This window comes from Augochlora pura, chromosome 4, assembly GCF_028453695.1.
Source record: "Augochlora pura isolate Apur16 chromosome 4, APUR_v2.2.1, whole genome shotgun sequence".
NCBI classification, from domain to species: domain Eukaryota; kingdom Metazoa; phylum Arthropoda; class Insecta; order Hymenoptera; family Halictidae; genus Augochlora; species Augochlora pura.
Genome location: NC_135775.1, coordinates 19,701,913 through 19,728,517, shown reverse-complemented (window position 1 = coordinate 19,728,517; position 26,605 = coordinate 19,701,913). Strand labels below are relative to the sequence as shown.

At 36.7% G+C, this 26,605-nt stretch overlaps 1 protein-coding gene across 1 annotated transcript in view; it reads right to left on the bottom strand.

Annotated features, from left to right (window-relative positions):
• Positions 1-9,114: 9,114 nt before the first annotated feature.
• LOC144468438 (trehalase) overlaps positions 9,115-26,605 on the bottom strand; it is a 63,815-nt gene continuing 46,324 nt past the window's right edge. Inside the window, exons 6-10 of the mRNA XM_078177896.1 lie at positions 26,025-26,271; positions 23,322-23,562; positions 20,425-20,624; positions 13,074-13,235; positions 9,115-11,135 (exon numbers count right to left, since the gene is read on the bottom strand). Coding sequence (XP_078034022.1) covers positions 13,077-13,235; positions 20,425-20,624; positions 23,322-23,562; positions 26,025-26,271 — 847 coding nt within the window. The 3' untranslated portion in view covers positions 9,115-11,135; positions 13,074-13,076. The remainder of the gene's footprint in view (positions 11,136-13,073; positions 13,236-20,424; positions 20,625-23,321; positions 23,563-26,024; positions 26,272-26,605) is intronic.

Below are 26,605 nucleotides of genomic sequence, written 5' to 3'. Positions count from 1 at the left end.
TAATATGAATATCTACAGGGATGGAACCGTGGATGCGTCGCATAAATTGAAGTTGTGGTGCCGAAATCGGGATCGTTAACGATTCATCATTATACGAGAGTGTGGAATAAATTAACGGGAATAATTCGGTTCTATTTCTGGTGTGAAGTCATTCCACTAATCCAGCTTTCACTCGATGGATATCGTTCATGCTTTTCCATACTAATGTTCAATTAATTTCATAATAAAATTTCAACTGAGATATGAAAAATTTACTGGAAAAATAACATTGTATTACAATAATGTAAATATTCAATAAATATTAAACAAAAATTGAAATATTAAAAAATTTATTATGTTACCCCATTGCAACAAATTAAATACATTTAAAAAAAATTTCAATAATAGTACTCTAAATCGATTGCATATTAAACAATTTTTACTTTGCACTGTCCACTAATTAGTAAACTACGAATTTAGCAAAATACGAATTATTAGCAATAAATAAAAACAAAATAGAAAGTTCTTCCTATCCTTTATAATTCTAATAGACTAAAAGTAACACACTGACATTTTTAAATTATCCAAATCTTACCAATTCAAACAATTAAAACACCATTTCAATCTTACTATCTCAAACTATAACTATTCGATTTCTCCATAAATACACAAAATCTGCGTTCTACTCATTACTTACCACTCCAGTATTTCAAAACTCCCCCAGTACATCATTATCTACGAAAGGATTACGCGAGCTATAAAGCTCTCGAAACTCCAGTCATGCGATTATCCATCAGAAAGCGGGGAAACTCTCCGACACTCGTTCGCGAATGGAGCATTGTACTTTTATCGGACGTTGCCTAGAACAAACCGGGGCAGCAGCCAGCGATTTTCGATGGGAAAGTCCAAAGCGATCGTAGGACACAAATTCCTAGTGCGCCGAGTCATACGAACGTATGACATGTTTCCAGCTCTATAGGCAGATGATGCCTGCGAATCGAAAGGTATCTTGCAATTCCACCTGGACCGGTAACTGCGCTATAAAATTCGCGGAACGTCGCTGGAACGCGACGATCGAACAAAGACAAGTTTAAAAAGCGATATGGAACCGGAACAGGCGAGCACTGGTAATTTAATGTTCGATGCTCGTCGTCGTCGTCGCGACGCGGCAGCTCGTCGAGAGAAAAATTGTCGTGGATATTGGTCTGCCCGGCTTGGATTCGTTCTCGAACGGCGGATCTCCTCGATTTTTGTTTGACGGAAAGAGGAACGCCGGGAATTAGTTACGTTTTATGTGGCCCCAGAATTAATCGAACGGCACGCTCCTGGCGCGAGAAACGCTCGGCCCGGGGTATCGCAATTCGACACGATCGCTACTTATTACAAAGCAAACGGATCGCAAGACGGCCGTGCGAATTTTCCAATTTCGCTTTATCGCCGGGAATTGCGTTAAATTACAGGCGTGGCAGGGCAGCCGGAAAATAGCAACGTTTTCGTACGGTTTCGGCCATCGGTCCACGGGATTCGCCCGAATATTAGATCGCGCGGGATTTAACGGCGGCTCGCGACGCGATTATAGGGTGCGCGAGAATTCTATTACGCTCGGCATTCTGCCTTCCCGTCGCCGCGGAACTTATATCGGATCTAATTTTTTTCCATCGTAATTGAAACGCCTTTGAATCGATACGCGACAGTGTTTGGCCGTGGGACGAGACGCGACAATTGCGTGCGCGAGATCGAAAAGGTTCCCCATTGCGAAATTACTCCGATAATAAGTACTCAAATACCTTTTTAAAGGCGATCACTTTTTTAAATATGGACCATATGGTTTGAATTTTTCTTAAGAAATAATATTATTTATTATTTGTGTCATTTTATATAACAGAGGTTACTTTTATAAAGTAGTCAATTTAATAAAGAAGTATTTTACAGTAAACTAGTTACCTTAGCATCTGCAGATATTGAAATCATATTTAAAAATAAAATATTTTTCAGCCGTGCTTTATTGAAAATTAATATAAAGCATAATTTAATAATTCGAATATATTAGGTCTACCGGAAAGTTATGTCCGATGACGCTATTTTAAGTTCACATGTTTTATTAATTCTTAAAAATTAATATTTATAAATTGCAATGATTGTTATTAATTTTTCATCTTGATTTAATTGATACATGCTTCGAAATGAACGAATGAAAATTGTTTATCACTTCTGAAGAATTATTGTCTCTGAGGATGTGAACAATTGTTGTGCCGGATTCGTAAAATGTTATACACGTGTCACACGTGCGTTTTCGATAACGAATTTTAATCAACAACGCTGTCGCCCGAGGTTTATTCGTATAATTCAATAAAGGCAATGGTACGCCAGATGTCGTATTAAGCAAACGATAATTAAACTTATGCGTGCAGACTTCATCGGTGTAAGTAATTTGACACAGGATTTCAACGTGCCTTTTTAATTACACTGCGCTGATTATAAATAATAAATATTTCTGTTCGGTTCGAATGAAGCACCGTTCGACGAAGCATATTAATGCAGATATAGATCATAAACAATAAATTAGTATGCAATTAACTTTGTAAATGTATTTTCGAAATTTATTAAAAATTTTACGTTGTGTTGTTTTCTATAATACTATGTTTATATAATTTTGTCAACGAAAAGAGCTACTGCAAACTATGAAAACTTTGAACGTTATTGATTCGTAAGTGAAAATAATTTTCAACTTACTCAGGATTGTTAAAAAAACTTACTTGTTGCCAATTTCTAAGGGAATGATTGTTAATAATAGCGCAATATTGAAATATTTAATAAAATAAAGAATTTGATTGGAAATAGTGAATTGTGGCGACATCGGTGGCGAAACTGCCAAGTTTTTAGATACAGAATTTACGATTTCTATTCGTAGATGTCTCCTACTGTTCAATTTAATTATTTTTGGTTATTATAGGCGGAGTATCACATGTTCTGAAATACCGACTAAAAATACAACTTTTTTTCTACCCTCTACGACAATAGAACAATTAGTTAAACATATTTTATTTAATCAACAACAATTTAGATCTTCTTGCGGAGATATATAAATTAATTTTTACGCTAATCATAATATTATACATAGTATTATTATTACTATATTATTATATTACTATTATATATTATACATAATATTAAATAACATTGTATATAATACGTAAGGATATCGAGAAAGTAATTAATTTTATAAAATTTCTCAGCTTGTAAAATAAATAAAAATTGAATAATATCGAATAACATTGTAAATAAAAAATTTCTTCTCAAAAGGACTTACTTAAAATCTTATGTCGAACAATTTTCCTAAAGCTTAATCAACTGTTAATGTTTTAAGCGTAAGACGTCCATGCATAAAAGAGTTGTTGCGTTGCAATTCGTCGGAGGTTCGCAAAAGGAAGTAAACAATATAGGAGTCTATTAAAATTCCCTCTTCCATAAAAGACACGTATATCGGTCAGTAGATAGCGACGACGAAGTTCCTTTTACGCAGCTAGCGACTTATCATTCCGTCTTCATAAAGACTCGGTGTCAATCTTCTTTGTGTGAGCAAAAAGAAAAGACCTCGACATTGCTCATCTTCCTTCCAATTTTCATTAAAACGTGTTGATCGATATCATCCTGGTACTTACAGTTATCCTCAAATATCTACGTTAATTACTTTGGTGCCAGAAAATTCTTACACAAAAGAATAAAATTCATATTCTTTGTATATTTATATCAAATTGCAATCGCCAAATATTGATAATATATTATTATAAATATTGATATATTCTACCTAAATAAAGTGATATTCTACCTAAATGATGTGAATGCATAAATAACATAAAATAAAATTATATCATCATATTTGACAATAGATATTAGATATAAACGTGTTCAGCTATTTCGAACGAAACGAAACGAACGATTAAATGTTAATTGCATTTAATTGAGATCACCATTTCCACGGAAGCGGCGCTTCGAAATTACTCCAGAATTTAGCCTGTTAGCTTCAGCGTTCGTATTGTTATACAGTGTATGCAAATTTTCGTTCGGACACCTGGTACACAGGATCGGCCATCCCGATACAAGACGTAAGGGAAAGCAGCTCCCATTTTACCCGGTGGTTTTCGGGTTGTCGAAGTTCGGTGGACAATCATTTTGAATGTAGATGCTCATACAATTTCAGCGGAACCTAAGAAAGTTCAATTCGCATGCCACCGAGCGGATACCGGACCGCTTCTGTGCGTGAAACGAAACTTCTCTGTGTTCGAATGCGGTCGAAACTTTGGAAAACGGACCCGGCTGAAGTAGTGCAGGGGACAGAATTCAAAGTTTTTCGTGTCATTCCGTTCCGCTATTTTGAGCTCGCGAGTATCGTTGTTGTTCGAAGCTGATGCGAATTTATTCAAGGTATACAGGGTGTATAGAAATTATTGTAACTCTGAGAAATGAGGGATCCTGGGGTCATTTTAAATAATTTTTTACTTAGAGAAAATGAATTTTGTAGCTCTGATTATAAGTTATTAGCGAAAATAGTAGCCAATGAGACTATAGCCCCTCCCATTTTGAGGTCAGCCCCATCCATTGGAACTAGAATTTATTATTGCTATTTACCATCGACGTTAAATAAACAATGATTGTCGACAATTCTTTTCTAATTTAAAATACTGATAACTCTTGAATGAGGGTTGAACGCTTTGCAAACGACATTATATGAATAAGAAACAATGTGTGTTAAAAATTACTTGATGTAATTAATATAAAAACTTTCATAGAATATAAATAAGTATAAAATATTGCTTCATTACCCTTTGACAAAATTCATATATCGCGTTCTTCTGCGTTCAGATATTTAGAAATTGCTTCGTATAATTGATACTCCGAAATTGATAAATTAAATATCAAAATCGCTTATTATTCGGAAATTTTATTCGATCTAAATTTTATTCTATTCGATCAAAGTTAGGCGCCAATTGTCGTTCTTTCGTTAGCGCTGGTATCGCGGTTGCGTAGTGCGATTGCGCAGTAGCGCTACCTATTATAATTTACGCGCGAAATTGTAGTGGAAGCACGAGCCGCAAGCTTCATAGAATTGATAAATTTTTAGTTAATTGAATAGATTCGTTAATGTCTAGATACATAAAAAAGTGAAACAAACGCGAGGAAATCATAATGCTTCATTAATTAACACTTGTTTCCTGTTGATTCGAAAGAAAAGTGAGTATAAAGTTTTGTTCACTTACATGTTAACGTTCTTCATTTTCCTCTTCTTTTTTTTGCGTAGTAGAAACATCTTTGTCATAATATTAACATAATCACGAGAACAAACTATCGCCAGCCGATTTTGGTTAACATTTTTAACTTTTTCCCACTGCATCGATTGATATTGTAGTGAAGTCAGAGATAACAAATTCACTAACGAAAATATAGTAAATCGATCTAATAACATATTTATCGATTTGTGCACTTAACTGGTTCATGCAAACTATTATACGTTTTAGCAAATAATAATTTATGACAAACTTAGCAATGCACGTTACAACTTGCTTCACTTACTTCACACCAGAAGTTGTTTGGTTACCAGGCAATGCGAGCTTCTATTTCTCGCCACCAGGAGCGTCACTATCTCTCACGCGACAGCGCCATCATTCCCGCTGGATCGAACGCAACTCTGCAGCCAGTGCTTAATTATTTGTTTTTTAAAGTAATTAATACAAATGTTGCAACTCGAAGCTAACTAAATATCAAAGGTAACGTGATTGGAAACGCGATGGTTCAATCTCTGACGAAGCTCCCACGCTATCATAGGATATAGGTAAGTTTAAAATATTGCTTTCTTATCCTTTGGCGGAAATCCTGTATCGCGTTCTTTTGCGCAGAGATATTTACAGATTGCTTTGTATAATTAATATTTCCGAATGAATAAATCATTTTAACGTGATAATGAGTTGCTTCATGTATTGTATTCGATTTTGCTTGATTGGAATTAGATGTTGGAAGTCTTCTTTTGTTCTGATAACGCGGTGTACCAGTCTTTTCTAAAGACTTGAAGTTGCGGCAAATCACTGGCCGCCATATTTTCTCGCCTCTCGTAGTTTTCGCGCCAAATCGTAGGAGTAGGAACGCGGGCTTTTTAGAATTTACAAATGTTTAGTCGATTTAATAGATTTGTCATTGTTTCGACATATAGAAACGTGAAGTAAACGCAAGGGAATCGTAATGTTTCATTAATTAACACAGGCTTTCTATTAATTCAGCGTCTTAAAACCGACTTTTAATATATAATATATACAGTGAATTTAAAGAATCCTAATCCGCGGAACTAATGACTTTTTTTTAGATAGGATTTTCAGAGATCTGAGGTTCCATGTTCGTTTCTCGAATCCTTTCGAGTGCTCATGGTTACTCGGAAGGGTGCGAGCAATGGTACATGGAACGGTATTTAATAATCATAACCAGCGACTGACAATGACTAGCGCATCGTGCACGACGTAATTTCCACTTTGTGTGAGTGTGATTAGGCAGTGGATTTTGCGTCGGCTTTTTGGAATTGTAATTAATTAGAGTTGAACATATTCCATGAAATCTGCGTCGTGCAACGTCGATCTCTATAGAATATGTATAGAATGCTCATTCTCAATTCTTATCGGTTTAAAGGATTTAAAAATGTAACTGTACCAAAATGGAATTTACGCTAGAACGACTATCATTACTAGTCGATTAGAATCACGAGAGAATAAATTTTAATTATTATAAAATCGCAATGATCGCTACCATTGTCAGTCGATTTCAGGAACTAACATGTACCTTAGTTGTGAACGAATGTGATCATGTTGGGGTGTCAGAGGCGTCCCGGGACGTTCTCCGCAGGTTAGCTCCTCAGCGTATGTGTGCACATCGTGAAGCGAATGTGTTGGTGTGATTGCTTTGCTATTTTTTAAATATAGGGTTAGGTAGGCTAGGTAACTTGCCTTAACGTGTGTGTGAACTGTTAGGTAGGGCCGGGACTGACTGTCGTTCTCTTTCGGGTAGGCCGCGATTCGCCCGACAGTCAGTCACCGGTAGGGCTCAAAGGGTTCGATTCGAACTTTATTTGAACGGTGCATGACGTTCGATGCATGGCTCGAAATCGATCCTTTGAAAATTCTCTTAGCTTCCGCGGTCGCGAACGCGTACGCGCGGGAATTAGGGCTTTCGAAACGAAACGATACCGGCTCCATTGCACCAGCTGGATTATCGGCTTTTTCCGAGACATAGTTTTTTGTTTCGGAATTCGTCGGTTCTCTACTAGCTGCGGAGCACGTGTAAGGTTCTAGGTTCATCAGGCGAATCGCCGAAGAAAGAAGAGGCTAAATGCCGAAGAGGCCTCTCCAACAGACTGTTGAGAGAGGCCACCGTATTGTCGTTACCACTTTGTCACTGTACTCGTTTGTTAAAATAGTAGTTGTAGTAGTAGTAGTAGTATATGGGCAGGCCTTGCCGCCCCAACGATCAGCGCAGATGGGCACGTCCGCGATTTGCAAGTAGCGTTGCGAAATGACCACGCGTTTGTTTAATCAATTTTGAACAGAGATAAAAATTAGTGTTCCAAATAAAATAGACACGATTTCCATTACTATTGAAATAAATTCGCTAGAGCGTAGCGTTGCGAATGAAGTAATCGCGATTTCATCTTGTTTGCTGTGCATAGTAGATTTCAAAGTTAGCGTTGCGAAATGATCGCGTTGCAGTAGCAGCATTCGTTTTTCAGGGCCCATGCCGGAGCTGCGACGCTCCGCAGTGTGGCATTCGCGATGTTTTCTTAGAATCGCGAATTAAAATTACAAGTTCTCGAAATAGTAATTAGCGTTGCGATTCAAATCGCGTTCATCTAAACGAGATAGTCGGAGGTATCGGACCTCGCAGCACAAGGCCGTGAAACACCATCTCTGTGCAAAAAAGACAGCGCTACTAGACCTCGGTCTATATCCAGAGCGGCCGGCTCGTAGAATTTTTATTTTGCGAGCTGGAACCACCGTTCTGGACGAAGGGGTGCATCCGTCCTGGCGTTACGACGTCCAGGCGGGTGGGTGGTGCGTAGCGTAGGAATCCGGGGTGGATTTCAAGGGGCTGGGGACAGCTCCTGTCGCTACGCTATCTCGAAATAATAGCGTTGCGAAGATTCTTTAACGCGTTGTTTTAGAGTTGCGAAAATTGCAACGCGTTGCATTAGAGTTCCGAAATAAATTGCCACACTGCGGGTAGCCGATCCAAGGATCGCTGCATCGTCTACAAATTCCCTTTAGCGTTGCGTGATAATAGATCAGAGTGCACGGGAGTTCTCCATTTTCAATTAAATGAATTACTATCGCGATAGAAAATGCACTGACCGCGTTTGCTTTTATACAGTAATGTCTGTTTCTTAAAATAGTGTTGCGCAAGCACGGTCCGTTCGCGCGTTTGTTTCTACAATACATTTCGTGTGGACCATCATTTCTATCGAATTTTGTCAAAAGCGTTAGTTACTAACGCGTCGCGTTATCTATTAACGCATGGCGTTATTTATTAAGGCGTTGCCTTAGTTACTAACGCGTCGTGTTATTTATTAAGGCCTTGCGTTAGTTACTAAGTTTTTTGTTAAATCGTTATTGGCAAAATATTTAAATGTCGGTATATCAAAATATGTATTTTTTGTTTTTTATTTATATGTATTTAAGCCTATAGAAACCCATATAAACTTTTAGCAAATAATCAGCTGCCGTGGAATCATCATTCGCCATGGGATGCGTGAGAACGTTTTATTATATAAGCGCGTGCGAGCGTTTTAGTTAATTTCAATTTCCAATCAGCTGTAAATTCGTTTGACAAATTACATCGAGCTAATGGCTGTGAAGTAGTGCTGGATTTTTTAAGTATTAAACAGACTTCGATTTTGTGTTTTTTAAATATTAGATAGACTATAAATTGGCAAAATATTTCAATTTCAAGACTATTATTAGATATAATTTAATACTTTACTATAGAATAAATTATTATAATTGAAATCTTTTCTACAATAATCGGGTTTCATTCATCGCACCATGGGAAATGGGATCATTGATTTTTCGGTGAACCTCCACAGAGAAGCAAAATATTTCTGACTCTGATAAAATACATTATCCTTTATTGTAATACACACACGGTTTTTTAATAATTATCCTTATTAACTTCATTCCAACAGTATAATAAAAATATACCTACTAAATATATGTATATATATATGTATCTGTATCGCTTTCTTTACAATATGTTCTAACACTTTTCCATTCTGAATCACCGGTAATGTTACGTGATAACGTTTCCTTGAGAACGCACCAGATCACGGATAAACAAATAGTGGGGCCGTTGCAAAACTCTTATCGTATACATAGTAAATTAACATTTAATTTATACTTATTAAATATCATTTCCGAACTCCATTGCTAGATTAAGTCCTAAACAGACGCTAATATACTTAAATGCATATTTCCTTTAAGCTGTTCTCAGTAGCACGGAAACTTTCTAAATGTTTAAATATTCGTTTAAAAAATGATATTAAGTTAAAATATGGTTGTCGACGGGCACACGATAAAAATGATGCATCGGCCTAATTGGAGGTTTGTCGCCAGCGTCATTCTCCCCACGAAACGACCGAAAACGTATGCTAGTCTCTTCCTTAGTCGCTAACTAACACACCGTTTAACAACTAGCATTAAAATTAGAATACTGACGAGTTACACGCAAAATTATACTTTGTGCTCGCTGGTCGTACACGGACGCGTGCAGTGTTCACCCTTTGCATTCGAGTGGTGTCTCTGGGGCAGCTGTTGAAATTGTTATATTAAAATCAATTTTACATTGCCAAACCTTTGTACCTTTAGTTATATTTAGAATTTGTCGCACGAGTTACAGGACTCAATTTTCTGCGCACAAAATGCAATAAATCGCATAAAATGGAATAAGTCGCATAAAATGTAAGAAGTCGCATAAAATAGGAATACTGAAGGTTAGAAGAACGATTTAGGATATAGAGATAAAATGCCGTCGATTGCAAAGGGTTAAGTTCGATCGAACGATAGAACTCGTTGAGCATCCCTTCGATCTGTGCACGCATCTCGATCCGAATATTCCTCAACTATACTAAAGAAGTACTCGAACAATAGAACGTACGAAGGGATTCCGAAATTTCTAGGTGGATTATTCGTAGAGTCGACGACTATGGGGCCTCTTATGCTACTATGGCAAACACAGGCGGACGAAGTTTCAGCGATTTCATATTCAGGCGCGTCAATACTTCCATAAATTACGGTGGAGACTATATTATTAAAAATTTTGTGCAATCGATTTTAATGTATTTCTATACTTGTTAAGTAAATGTTTTAAGTAAATACGATTTATTTACCGACTGGTTTTCATATCGACACAGTTTCATATTTGTTGTATAAATCGGTTGATAAAATTTCAAGAAAATTTCATCCATTATGTTATCAAAACTGTGAATAAAAGAGCGACCTGTGTCTGTTGCAATTGACGAGTAAACTATTTACTTTGCGCAAAGATTCACAAAGATTCTAATCGTTATAATATTAAATTAATTTTGATGTGAATGTTTAAATTGTATTGCAATGTATATGTAAATAGTTTCTCTTCTTTAACTAACCACAGATCTTTAGGCATTCGATGTAAAAGTGTCGGAAATACATACAAATTAATCTTTCCATTTTATGTTGACTATGAAAAATCTGTTAGACGACGAAGATATTTTTTCTCGGCTTCGGTTTTCGCGAAACTAGATGCAACAATAGGAGTTTACATAAAGATATCCGCAAGCCTATCAACGATCAATACTTGACACAGTCGACACGATTTTCAGAGACCCTCGGAGCATCTTGTGCACGTTGATTGGGACTCTCCGCGTAATTGATGAAAGTACCGACTACCTGTTAATAACACAGACAAGAATTCCGATTCACCGTAGGGACGATCACAATCTGCAGGCACATCGGGGCACAGTAACTTTCTTAAAATATAGATCGACTCGCGTCGAAGCGACGCGACGGTGGGTTTTATAAAACGCGCTGCCCTGTTTTTCCGTATAGACTAGATTCGTTGGAAAATACGCGCTGCATTGCCGTCAATAAAACCTGCAACATAAAAGCAAATCAATCGGTCAACTGAAAGCACTGGGCGAAATAATGAAATAATAATTCACGGATTTATATATCGACTCGGTATTTTTTCCGATATTTCTCTTCTTCGATATCGATTTCCATTTTCGGTTCAAATCTCTCTTGCATAACAATCGCGTAACAATTAAGTTCCATTTCGTCAGTCGATAGTTTCGGATTTCTTCTGTCCTTTCGATTATTTATTTATTAATTCCGCGGGAGTAGCAACGCGATTAATTATTTTAAAGTTAAACAAGAGTCACGATATATTATAATTTTCTCGATATTGTAATTGTCTCGATTCTTTTACGCGGAATCGTGTATTTTAACTCTTTACAAGAAATAAAGAAAACACCGTGCATTGTTTTTTAAGCGAGTATTATGTTATCATTTGATCTGCAATCAAAACGGTAGGACGTATGGATTTTTTTCGAAAATACGGGTAATATTTGAAGTAAAATACAGATTTGAACAGCCACTATTTCTTGCATCGCGACTTCTGTTTGCATAAGGTAATGGAAGTTTGAATAAAATAACAGACTCTCTGTTACTTTTTAATAACTGGAAAAATAGATTTGTTGAGATAGATGTTATCTAATCAGTGTTTCTAGCGTAACTAATTGCAACTCTAATTATTTTCGATAGAGTGAAAGTTGGTGAGCGATTACAGTAAAATATGAAGCAGCAGACGCGATGCATCGTTCGCACGCAATCGTTGTTCCAGCTGTTATTTAAACACGTGAAATCGGAGATTTGTATAATTGTTATGTTAGATTTTTACAGTTATATAGAAAGAATTGTAACAGTGAATTCGTATCGGTGGAATAGGACGATAATTAATCCTCGGTTCGACGGCAAGCATTTTAGAAACGCATCCGGGTCACCAAGCAGATTTTCGTTATCGTCATTTCATGATTTTCAATAGACTCTGTGCATGACAGTGATCATCAGGTAAGGCAACCGGAACGTCGCGGATATGCGCGGAATCTATCTAGATCCAATAAATGCTACCAAACCAGTATCAATTCACGGAATATTCTGTTTATTCCCAGTCGCGAGCAGCCTGCGGATTCTATGTGCCCGCGGAATCTACAATTCCGTCGAATAGATCAAAATAGAATTTTAATTAGCCTGAAATCCATATGCCGGCATAGGCACCGGGAACAATTCCAGATAGACACCAGTATGTTAATGTAATAGTAACGAAGCTGTATGATATTAGATTCCGTATCTTGCAAATGCAAAATTACCGAACGCCTAGCAATTCCAATGGTCGAGCTGTATGCAGAAGAAACTCGATAAACTTCATTTAAATGATAATTTCGAAAACACTTTTTACATGATATTAATCTTTAACGTTAATAGGTAGTGTGTTGATGTCTGATTTTTAAAAAGATTACTACTAGACAACCGGTGAATAAAGTGCTGGATGCTAAACTGCTGATATGTGAACATGAAAAATAGGTAATTGGTTACGAAGTTAATGAAATGTAATTTTTAAATTTGGTAAAGTGGAGGATTATAATATTTTACTGTAATATATTCTACAAATATTTGAAACATTTAATTCTCAAAAATAATCGGACTCTTTATGCAAAATAAATATTTTCAGCTCGTGAAAGAAAGCTCGTTCCTTGTTGAGTAGTTTCAGTGAGTTTATTAATAATGTATAGACAGTCTTAAATTCATTTTTGAAGCTCCTATCGTTTCAAATTTGTATTATAAACACATAAAATCAGCAGTATAGCGATAATTTTAGCGGTTATAATTAATTATAGCGGTAATTTTGTCTGACATTTTTCTCCACATTGAATTTTCGAAAAGATTCAGTTTCTGCGAAACGGTCGAAGAAAATTCATGCTTCTGCAAATATCTAGAGGTGATTGTTGCAAAAGTGTGATTGTTTCTTGGTACCTGCTACTGTCCATATTCCGGGCTATTCAACTTGGACGCGTTGTACTGCAACCGCGGGAAAACGCCAAGGAGCTCGAAGACCACGCCGTTCGTCCAACCGAAACCCGTCTGAACGTTGTATTCTCCGCCGCCGCCTCCTCGGCCAGGCATAATTGCGTCGTACTGTAATTAAAAGAGTAATTAAAGTAAGTAATCACGCGTTTCTTGTTTCAAAGCGGACCGCCCCGAGAAGTAATTAACTCACGCGGCGATCGCCGGGATCGCCCAATGTTAATTTCTGCTGTGGACGCTGCGGGTGGACGCCTTACACAAACACCTAATTATGCAACGCGCGACAGGAAAGAATGACAGAGAGAGAGGGGGAGGGAGAGTGAAGGAGAGAGGTGGAAACAGCTGCATAGATTTAGAGATCGCACCAAAATCGAGGCTTGTGTCCATCGAGCGAAGCGATGACTTAAGAACTCGTTTTTGAAAAATGTTGCAATGCTGAATTGTTCTTTCAATGCGCTTGAATTCGTCGAAGAGACCAAGTTACTCGATTCTAGGGTGATTAGGGTAATTATAAGATTGATTATAGTGATATTCATTGATGCAATATTATATGATTATTATTAATAATATAGTACCATTACTAATATTAATAATGTAATACTATTAGTAATATAGTACTATTAATAATATTCATACTGTAATACAGTTAATAATATTAATAATATACAACTATTAATAATTTTAATAATAGCATCAAGAATAATTGTATATAGATTACGAAGAAGAAAATTATTACTAACAAGTACAAACAGTAATACAGTAACATCTAATATTCTGTTATACAATCAACACACCGACACGTTGTTCTGTAGTCAAGTGAAGTCTTTTACGTAATTTGTTGCGATCTCGTCACTGAATCTTTTTCTAACCACGACGTGTCCTCGTCATTTAATTTTAATTACTCGAAATTGTCTATGTTAAAATACAATTCTCTCCATATCTACGCCAGGAATTTTCCAGGACAAAAGACAAGCACGCGAAGGTCCATTGTCAGTTCAGTTCACAAGGGTTTATTGAGAGAGAGTTGGAATTTTTAATATAGATCACAATAGGCAATAATCTTCTTTATCCTCGCAGCGAGATATAGTTCTTTTTTATCAAATCGAAATTGAACACAGAATTTTGTTCACGCGGAAATTGAAGCGCGACGGTTAGCGTCACTTTGAAATTCATTATCCTGTGACGATCATTATTTGCATCTCTTTGCATTAGTTCTCTCGTACAAAAGCAAATGAATGCTTTTAATTAACAGGAGTGTGTACCGGCTGCGACGAGACTGAATTAAGATGCAAATCTGCTGTCAACGTGATACGGCACTTGTGCGTGTCTTGGACATAAATCATACATCGGAAATCTCATTGCGACGAAACAATTCAGTACATTTGTCTGAGACGTCGATGATTATGCTAACAATCTTCTATACAGGGTGAGAACAATATTGTTATGTAATAACTCGTGAACTAATTCTTTATCGGTGTAAGACATCTAATAATTTTTTAAAGATGTGGAGATCTATCGATTGATGACAAAGATTTAATTTTATCACAAGTTTAAATAATCCTAATTCTTTACTTAATCATTTCGATTTGTTAAGATTAATATATATAATATACTTAATATAGAATAATATACTTTATAGAATGATTATATTTTAATTATATTAGACTTTGTATATTAATTACAGTTCAATTATATTTTATTTTATATATTAACTAAGCTTTATGTAGTCAGTAATTAAGCTCTTAATGCAATAATAAAAATTAAAATTATTTGAATTCTCTTCACTAAACTGGTATCTCTTTCATCAATTGATAGATCCTCTTACGCTCTTCAAAAAAGTATTACTGCTCCCAGATCGAAAACGAATTAATTTAGTAGTTATTAGTTCGGTCCAAAAACCCGTATAGGATCGAGCACTATGACGGCGCGATAATTGATAATTCATAAAGCCTTTCTGGCTAGTAAAGTTATCAGTCGTCGGAGCAATCCTCAATTTCGTTCCTCCGGCACGATATTTTCCGGAGGGCCGAATATTTCACTGAAATGGTATCGATAAAACGATTTTTAATTTCCTATTGGCCTCGACGGCGGCTTAAATCTCGCTTGATGACCGCCATCTTTCACTCTACATAGGTATTGTCGGATGGAGTCGGTTATCGATTGGCATAAATCCTCGACACGTGAAATACTTCGCGCTTTTCTTTTCCACTTGCGCTCTCTGCTCGGGAAGACAACAAAGACTGGCGGACGGTGATGCGCTTCACTTGTTAACCGCGACGCCCGACGGTCTTAAATTATCATTGATTATGCGTCGGCTCATTCAACGGGGATGAGGTTTCACGAGAACGTGCCTTGATCCCAGCTGCGAGGATCAATTCTCGCCGCGGCGTCTTGGTTACTCTTTCGAAAATATTTCGCGCACCTCTCAGTGGTGGAAGCAGAGGAAATTTATTAATATTTGATATGGACACTAATAATTTACTGTCAAACCTAGGTAAAAATATTCGGAAATATCTTTCTCAATTTTGTATATTTATAGTTAAATTGTATAGTTAATGCGACCACACGAACAATGAACTTATATAAAAATAAATTGTAAAGAAGAGAAACGAAATCGATGAATGCAATTTTCTTATATTTCTTTTCGTTATTTCGAGAAGGATTGACGTCACTTCTGACGATTTTTATTTTCTTCTTAAAGCATGCGCGAACCAGAACGTATTCTAATTGAAAACGGAAGCCACGGTAAAACGGTATAATACACATTTGAATTTTAAATCGCTCATGTAGACGAGGATCTACTTAGTTCGATGCCTGGGGCGCCGAATTAAAACCGTGAAAGGTGCACAGTTGCATCGCTTATTTATGCAACTTCCAAGTGACGGATACCGAACGTTTCGTTAGGTTCACCTGGGAATGGTTCATCGAGTTTCGAGCGTGCTACAAGGTAAACGGTTTCAAATGACTCACACGTCGACGTTTGCAATAAATTAATTTTATCTGGGTGGCGTTCCATGTTTATAAAACACTCTTGACCCTTTGCTGGTCTCAGAAGTCTGTATACAGGGTGTCCCATTAAAAATGAAACATTTAAATATTTTCTTCTAATATAGTTGCATAAAGAATGTTTTACATGCGATTGGAATGCAGTCGAAGCATAACGATTGTACTTGACACGTTTTACAATAACTGGAAACCATGATCTTCCAACGCGTTTAAACGTCGGCTAGAATTCTCACGGGAAACAATATACATATATGTATATGCGAGAAGGTATCGGCGGTCTTCGGGGCTTCGTAGAAAGTTATTCCGAAACAACAATATCGTCTGTACCGTATTGGTACTTCGATACGATTTGAATTGCATGGAAAAAGCTTTTTGAGACACCCTATAGGGCGAGCAGCTTTGGCACTGTTACATATTTCATCAAGACAACGTTGGATCACAGGTTGCATTAAACACGCAAAGGGAACTTAAAAGACTTTACTGTGGAAATTCTTGGTGTTATCAAGCATGACGCTGTCAAGCTACCGTTACGCTTACCGATTAAAAATTCATTTGACTGCGAAAGTGATGGAAATAGCGTAATACAATCTCCCTGCAACGATTAACATTCAGCGAACATCGTTTTTAAAAATGCAGCAGACTCAGAAAAGACTAGGAATAAAGTTTTACATTAAATAAAACTGACGAATTAATAAATCATATTAATTCGACCTTATTCTCTTAACACTGTATTATTTTTATAAATTTATAAAAAAATATAGTGATTGTTATATTGATCAAATTATAATTATGTCAGAGATATTTTCGACGTTTTAAAATCTGTCGGACTGAAGTGACACTGAATATGTATACCTTCGCGTGTCTCTGTTCATTGTTTACCGTTTCCACTTATCGTTACGATTAACTATCGGATGGCAGAATGCCAGACTGTCAGACAAAAACCAGAGCTAGGTCATTCGCGAGCAATGCTTGTTATCTATGCATTGGAAATTGAGCGGATTCACCATATTGCAGTTTAGTCAACCAAACTTCATTCTTCAGTCAATGTCTGTCGGAGTTATTGAATATTGAACGAGGCGAAATTTTGACACGAGTAAAAAAGGAATGAACTTAACGAAAGTATGACTTTAAAGTTATTCATCGTCGTTACAGTTTCCCATAAATTTTTCTTTTATTCTATCTCCTTGAAAATATTTTTTCCAAGTGTCAACTACAACAAAATTTGCAAAATAAAATTGTCTATAGTTAAGTCTGCAATTCTAAAATTTGAGAAATAATTTTGAAAGAGGACTCGGTAGAGTGCACTTATATAACACATATCAAAGCGAAAAGTGAACTCGAAGAAAATTTCACTTATTTTCCCACGGAGAACCCCATAGATGGCAGTGCTCCGCCGTACAAATACCGGAGGCAATGGGTTTCGAAGGGAATAATAACTTTCAATTTCGCTTGGCGAAGAGTATGGAAATCCTTTATGAGGAAGCACCCTCGAGGAACAAAGAGCATCGTAAAAGACAAGATCGGCGGCTGTCTTCGCGGAAGAAAAGGGTTGCAGAAGGCGCCGGGAAAGATCCGGGAAAGCAGAGAGTCCGTGCTGATATTTTCCGGAGCGTAAGCTCCTCGCGCGCGAGGCAGCTTCATAAATTTTCTTTTTCGTCGCGGTGTCGTGGCCGGGATGAAGTATGAAACCTCCCGCAGCTTCGTTCAAGTGTCTTCGCGTCGCTGCCATAAAACCGGGCCGTATAAGAAACGTAAACGAAGCCGGATCGAGAGGTTTCGACTGCGCTGAAAATTCATAGACGCCCCGGAAATGGCGGCCAGTGATTCGTTCGGCCCTCGAATCGGTTTCCCTGTCCATGGGGGGAATATTTTAACGCGGATCCAAGGTATCCATCTTGCCCGCCCTTTTCACCCCCGCGCGGACACGCGTCAGTCAACCTAAAGCCTCGTTCACGCGCGGAAATAAAACTTGCCGGACATCCCATTTGTTCGCGTTAATACCCTAGATAGGGGACACTGTACTTTCACGCGGTGAAATCTTCGTTTTCTATGGTGCTTTGTAATCTGTCTTCATGAACTTTTTTTGTCAGAACTGAGTTAAAAGTTGCTCGTGAAACGAAAAACTGAAACATTATCTCCATAAATTTTTACATAATTATGTACAGAATGGATAAATTGTTAAAGCAAACAGATGTTAAAAGTTCCAGTAACATTAACCATTTAAGATAATAATTTTTGAATTAATATCTTTCATAAAAGAATCGTGTACAAATTGTCTAAGTCAATTATCAGAGTCAGAAAATAAATTAACATGAACTTGTTACTTTTTATAATTGTAATAAATCGAAGATAACGTGATAATATTTTTAAATTCTCAAATTCATAAGATTTACAGTCTAATAAATATAGAATGAAGAAGGTTCCAAGTATTTCGTCAGAATTAGAACGATACGGTTTATGAATTGGTCATAGGAGCTTATCATTGACCTATACTACTAGATATCAACACAATTCTGTACCATTAACCGGTCACAAAATTATTCGTCGTAAAGATCCTAACACTGTATGACAGAAATATTGGCACATTTTTTATGGTCCATTAACATGATCGCATGCAACCATAATTCATTCGCGTGAATGTATTAAGCTGTTTGAAAAATTCAAGGACCACTTTACTATTGACTCGCATCACTGTCGCTTCATGAAAAATCCATCTTCCACAATTACCTCTAGATAGGGCTGGCAATAAAATGACTTCTGGCACACACTTAAGACTGCTCCACCAAGAGATCTTCGATTTCATCCATAATTTCGCTCGTAAAAGTACCGCAGCATTTTTACAACACGAATACTGTATCCCCGCATGGTTTATAACAGAAAAGGATCATTAGATCCACGGCGCGAAACGTGAAAATTTTATTTTTGCCGGAAAGGTCATCGGATCAACTTCTTCGTTGCTTTTATGATACTCTTAGGAAATGCATCGTAGAAGCACTCGAAGGGAATTGCTTGTCTATCTCCCACGAGAAAGATGACTGGGTTATTTCACGGGCGAATATTTTCCAAATTTTTATCAAATTGTTCAATTCTTGGTTCGTATATTAATAATGTAACGTTTTGATGAAATCATGTCATCCTTGGTAAGCGTGTTAAAAGTATATTTTGATCAAATTATTTCATCCTTGGAACACAAGGAAATCGGACCCTGGCGCCGCGTTGTTTACGTACAACAATTTCCGTAGTCCAACGAGCAAACATTTACCTACAAACAGGTGGAAGCCCTGAGAAAGGATCAAGTGTACGGAAGTCCTTGTTTGAAGGATTTCGTAGCGAACCTCGATGGTTCGAAAATGTAACAATTTTTGATGGTATCGTGGCTTAATTATTGTAAATATTAGACAGATTATATTCGCGTACCTTGTGTCAATTTTTATAAACTCAACGATTTATAGTTGACGATTCCTTAATCAATTTTTCAATGGGCAATCGTGAATCAATAATTCACGCGAATTCTTCTGGAAGATATTTAACAAAAATGTCAATATTTCCTAATATTTGCCAAGGAAAAGGAAAATAAATTCTCACGGCGAACAAGATAGCCAAAGAAAGCAAAAGATGATGAATTAGTGGAAGATTCAAGTTGAGCATGCTTGACGATAGCCTGCAATCCTTCTTTCCTTTCAATCGATATACGATCTTGAAGGAACGGCTGCCATAGCTATCATGGCTGCTTGGAGAGTACATAAAATTGTTTACTGAAAGCGCTTCTATCTTGACAATGCAAAAAGAAGAATATTCGGACGTACTTCGCGAAGTATCCGAAAAGGAGGCATCGATTTTCTGTCGCTTTCAATACTGAATAATAAAGTTCGTCCAATCTCTTTTACTGTATTTATTTAATTTTTCAACTTGTTTTACGAGAAACGTTACACAATCGATCTCTTCGTTTTTAAACAAATTGCGTACATTTGTGCCAGGGTAAAAGATTGGAGAAATATATTTCTATTTTTAGCGACGCAGTTACCTTCGATAATTGGTGATTTATTTTAAAAATGATTATAAATTAAAATATTGTGTTTTAGCACATAAGATAACTTTGATAAAATTTTATAAGTTTGTAAAAGAGTAAAAGATTGGAGAAATATATTTTATCAGCGTCGAAACTATCCTGGAAAATTGCTGATCGATTTTTGATATTTATAAGATAAAATATAGTATTATTACGCATTATTTAATTAGAATAATGTTTCAAGAAACACAGGACATGAAAAATAAGGAAATTTTAGCGACCTACCTTTTCGTACATCTGACCAGTGTTCGAGTAACCAATGTAATTAGAGCTGACCCATCTGTCGGCCAGCATTTCGGCGAAAGACACTGCTTTTTGTACACGAGTCTTGTGCAGACCCATTATAACAAATGATTGCAGTGGCGGCCACGAGTTCGGGTAGTCCCATTGTTCTCCCGTGTAATTTAGGGACGATGGTGTTCCGCCTGCGAGTAAAAAGGACAGACAAATCGTGAAAATAATTTCCAAGATGAAATGTATAATTAACGAAGCATATATACATCGTAGAAATTTACGCAAATAAAATTCTATAACCAAATTCTTTCACCATAATCGATTTCATAGTCTAAAAATTCAATTTCTCTCTAACTGTTCATTTCGTGAAATTATTTACAAAAATTTGAATTCGTGTGGAAATTCATTTTATCCAATCATAATTAATCATTTAAGACGATGTTCAATGCTTCGTGCAAAGTTATAAAATTTTAAACAGACTCGCATGCAACACCAGACATCTGGAAACGGAATCCAGTGCAGCATAATGCATGAAACTTTCTATAGTCGTAACTCTGGAAACAATGTACAACTTTGCGACATTAATCTCAGTTATTAGAGTAACGTATACTAGCTTCTTAACAAGTCGGTAATGCTGATTATACTACTGTAACTTTATTACAATAGGGCATGGTCGACACGCTACCAAATGATGAAACACAGTGACAAGTATTATTAAAGGATCACGTATTGCAATCTTATGTTTTGTTCCGCGTGATAGATGGACTTTTAAACGACTGTGATTAATTCAATTCTATAAAAGTATTATTAAAGTCTATATTGATTTTAGGTTCTTATTTGAGTGCATTTTCTACTACAAAATATAATTTGAACTGGAATATTAAAATAACAAAGAATAATAATTAAAATTATTATTAGATTGTATCGAAGACTTTTATATTTAAAGAAGTATAAATATGGAGAAATTTTACTCTATATTAAAATTTGTTGAATCAAAATTGACAGGAGAATTATAAATTTGCATTGAATATTAACAGACTCAGAGAATCAGTAATAAAATAATATATCTCAGCAATAATATGTCTGGAAAAGAAAGGAATGGTTAAATAACTGAACTAGTTAACATTAAATTGTCAGGACTAATTTTCATAGCAAAAATTTCGTTCAAATTTGACGATGTGAATTCAGCGAATAAAATATAAAATACAAATACATGTCGTCAAGAAGAGACGTATAGGTATTAAAATTAGGACACCGCCATCGATATGGAAATGATTCCATGAATCCCATTTAAAACGAGTTGTACTCCATTTCGATTACGATTTTTCATAGCCGAGATATCATCGCTTAAAGTGATGCATAATTTCGAGATATTTCACTGCCGTTTTCTTTCTTCTCGTCCGCGGATCTCTCGCTTTTACTAACACACGGATCCACCCCACCCGTTGCCACCTGCGCGTCGTGGTCAATGACGGCGACTGAGTCAGCTCACCTTTTACAGCCACCACCACTACGACTAGACGTGCGTACGGAGAAAAAACTAGGTCGCGGCATTTCTTGCTTTTCGGATGAAAGTTTACCAGGCTCCTGCATTATAATACTCGTCTCCGACATTTGCTATCTCGGCCATCGGTTACGCCGTCGGATTCCAGCGAAATGCACCGTCGAGAATTCGCTTTTCCTCGGCCTCCGGTCATAGCTCGCAGCATCTCTTACACATACCCATTGACATTGAACTAGAGCATTCGCCGACTGACATTTTAATATTTTAATGCTTTCGTCGAATATACTGTGCTTCGACATTTATATACTTCAATTTTTCGTTGGATATTTCCGCTTAAATATTTGCTCGTTCGAGGAATATCGAATTTCTCCCGAGGAATTTTTCAGTAGTAGTGTAGAGCACAATTTTTTACTAAATATTTTTAAATATTTTTTACTTTAATTCATAAATATGTTCGAGATTTGAAATATTAGAAATTAGCCACGTCTGATCATTGCTGGCTAATTCTACTTGATACAAGGACCAAAATTTAATTCCTAGATTTAATGCGTTGAAGATTTCTTTACAAATCGAATGACTGGCTTTCTATTTAATCTGTAATGAACTACTCAGAATTATTTAAAATGTGAATGTTGGAACTTTTAGTAAAAATTTGACTGCGCGTGCTTATCAACATTTTACATTTAATTTAACCTTTCTTCTTCTTTTAACTCCTTCTATATATGTACCTTGTCTTTTCTAGTATATTTCAAGTGCAGCCTATAATAATTTAAACAACCTAAATAATTTAAATGATCAGAAACTACATCCTAGAAGAACAATATTAATACTTCGGGTCCAAATAGACCCAATCCCGAATATAAAAGTAAGAAATGAAATAAAATATTCGCAACAAGACTTTCGCCTGCATCATTACGAATATCATGAAGCAATAAAATAATGACGAATTGGAATAAAATTCGTCGACTAAAGAAGATCGACAGAGATAAAAACTGGTCCATCATCTCAGGACGCAGCCTAAGATCCTTTTCCACGAGGACATACGTCAAATCGAATTCTTAATACACCTATTCGACTGACCGAATGGAGCCGCGCTTAGCTACATATTCTCGGACCGATAAACGGTGCTCTTTCAAGCAACCAGCGGCACACAGAGGTGAACATTCGTCTCTTATCGCGATTCCATTCGATTTCATTCTTACGAGAATAACTTTCGCAGCGCCGATTTCTTTCGAGGCCGGCAAAAGTTTAAATTGAATCGCGGTGATGAAGAGAACGCCAAGGACACGACGGATTAAAGCTCTCGAGTAGAGAGTTACAGCCACTTGTTTACGACTCGTTTCTCTTTCGAAAACCAATTACCGATGGCAATCGTCTCTCTCACCTAAGAATCTATCGATGCCTTCCGATTGCAGATATTTCACCGCCGACAAAGCGTATTCCTCGCGTTGCGCCTGATTGTAGCTCAACGTGTACAGAGGTGCGAGGTTCGTCGGGTAAAACGTGTTTCTGGGCTGATTATTCTTCAGGTTGTAGTCCAACCAAATTCCTGCCTCTTCGTTCCATAGGACGTTGTCGATCGCTTGTTGAATTTGAGCCGCTAATTTGTCGTAAGAAGCTGCTTTCTGAAAATTACGATCGGAGAGTGAAAAATTATTTTAGATTAGGAAGAAGCTTCCTCTATTCGTAATTATGCCGATTTTATTTTAAATAGTAATTAACGAATTCAAAATTAAATGAATATTGCAGATAATAATTAAATTTCTTGTTTACTGTACACTGTCTGTTGTTTATTTAATACTGGTCGAGAAATGGTTATTCGTAACCAATAGTAAATTCTAGCTATCAGTAATGGTTATTCATAACCGGAAACCCATTTCGTCAATTGCAACTGTTATCTGTAACGAACGAACCTCCACGTCATCGGTGTATGTTATTTGTAACAATAGAACAATTTTCGTTATCTGTACGACAACCAGAAAAACGCCAGTCATTTGTAATTAGTGATGTTTAACCGAACACGCTTCGAATGTCGTCGTTACACTTTCGCTTTCTCCCGTTTTCGCGTTATGGTGCTCTGCTCCGAGGTGCATGTGCATTTCGCGCGACGACGGGCAAGGTTCGTCAACGATGATATCGCGTGATTCGCTTATTGTTTCTTTTCAGCGAAAGTTATACACCGGGCCGAAGGAAGTATACAGAGGATCGTTGATCGTTAGGCATAATGACTTCTGCGAAGTGGGACGAGCAGTCCGGGGCTTATCTTTTGTCATTCCGATTTGTTGCGCGTGCTCGCGTGCCTTCGTTTAGACCGAGAAAGGGGGGAGGGGGGAGGGGGGAGGCGTCGTTTGTACACGAACAAGGAAGCCCGGATTAAACAAGTAGAATGCCCCCGGAACACCGGCTACAATTCACCTGCTTTAATGACTTAACGCCGGTGAGATATCGCACGGAACTCTCTGATAATCTCCGCGGGCGCGCGGTAGAAAGCCGGTTTATCACCGGCGGAAACTTTCGTACGGGGGAATATTTCACTTTTGGCAACAGTCGTCAAGCCTCTGGAATCGATGATTCGGAAAAGTTCGAATCAAAGACCTCGCGAGCTCGTTTGTCACTGTCATGTCGCGGCGAGCACAACTTTTGAATGGAACCACCGACGAACCGAATCTATATACTTTCTATAAATTTTCTCGCTTTACCGAGAGCCACGCGCTGTGTGTACAACGCCTTTGCGAAAGTTATCGATCTCTCTGTGAATGAATGGAGGAAATATGACGAGAGTTTGTCGGAGTTCTTGGGAACGTGAAAGAAAAATAATTCGTATCGAACGTTATTGCCCATGGAGTCGTGGTAAGCATGATCGGTAGAACGAGCTCCCTGACAAGAATGAATACATGTGAAGAATTTGTACATTTGTTAAAATTGTCGAGAGGGAAACTGCTATTCTATTTTTGCTTCTAGCTCGGAAACTTTTCAATTGTAATTTAATAATCAAAATCATACAAATGTAGTAGAACTTTCGTTACATAAAACTAATAGGGAGATCTTTTGAATTATAGTACTTAGACACGGTGCCAAATTAAAGCATTGCCCATTTTTATAATAAACAATGTTTCATAGAAGTAATGTTTCAAATTTTAATCAAGGTTTTACTGTAATTATGTTATGGTTTAGATCATTGATTTGGTTTCTTGCTAGACGTTAAGTTCGTGAATATTTTTTCTAAAGTCATTTGGAAATTAATGAAAATAATTTTGTGCGATGTCCCGTGTCGAATACAAAATTTTATAAAAACGGAAACCAGTCGTAATCAGTAAGGAAGTGTTTGAAGAGTAAGAAGGCTAGGGTGGTGGATCTTAATCAAATTTAAACAAGTTGTTTGAAACGACGAAAGAGACGCGCGTGACTTTGCTTTCGTAGAACTTTGTACATTTGATGTCTAACAATGAAATTAGAAGAACTGGAGAGATAACTTAATTGATTCTTTATATTAGCTTTTACTTTAATTGACTAACAAACTTTTCATGTATTCTTTTCTGACGATCTTCTACACAGATACCTAAACAAAGTATACTAATAAAGAGACGAACTTCAAAATTTAATCAACGTTTCTAGTCAAGTTTAAATAAAGACAACAATATATTAAATAAGAGGTAAAATTAATTCTATTTAATTTTTAATAGAAATATAGACTGTAATAAATTTATAATAGGAATTTAAATTGCAATAAAGTTTTAATAGAAATTTAATTGTAACTAATTTCTAATAGAAATTTAAGCTGTCATAAATTTTTAATAGAAATTTAAATTGTAATGAAGTCTTAATAGAAATTTAAATAACGCGAAATAGACCTACACAATGTATCTGCGTCATCGTTCTTACCAGATTCGTCGCACAAACGATATTCAAATATTATTGCATGAAAGGAAAGGTTTGAGCACTTGAATACGTTACATTGTACGTAAGATGGGTATACAACGATTGCGTAGATGAGTTCCTTTTTTAATTGGATCGTGCTACAGGAGCAACAAGTACCACGAATAGAGTCTAAAGACATTTGGTTTTATCATATTGCAAGGCTACTCACTCTGAAGTTGCCGAGGATCCTATGAAATTGACCCAGGAGTCGCGCGTTTTGTTGCAAAATCGCATTAAGGTCGACAGGTATAATATACTCGGTCGAGATGTTCACTAAACTGAGCTTTCCGTCTACGGTATCTCCATTAAACCACCTGTTGGAAAAGTCCCAGCCACTTTCGGCGCCGGCTTTTATATTGTTGTAAAAGAACTCCTGCGATTCTGCGGGCAGCTGCTGCGCTATCTCGTAGTCCTCCCTAAAACACAAGTTCTCAATTGTCACAGTGTCGCTTGCGGCACTAAAAATATTTGTTTGTCGCGACGAAAGCGTCGAACGCAAAAGCGAAACAATTCTCACTAGTATCGCTTCCCCGTTCGACAACATTTCGGATCAAATATCAAAAATACGAAAAATGTCCAATTTTCTACTAAAATCAAAACCTAGTATCTCCATAACATTTTTTAAATAGAAAAAGCAGAATAATTGTCATTCGTCTTTGAATTTGAGATATTTTGTAATCATTGACAAGAAAATTTAATATTCGAAAGCATCGCAATTTGTTAGGTTGATTCAGGTTGCCCTTTAATTAA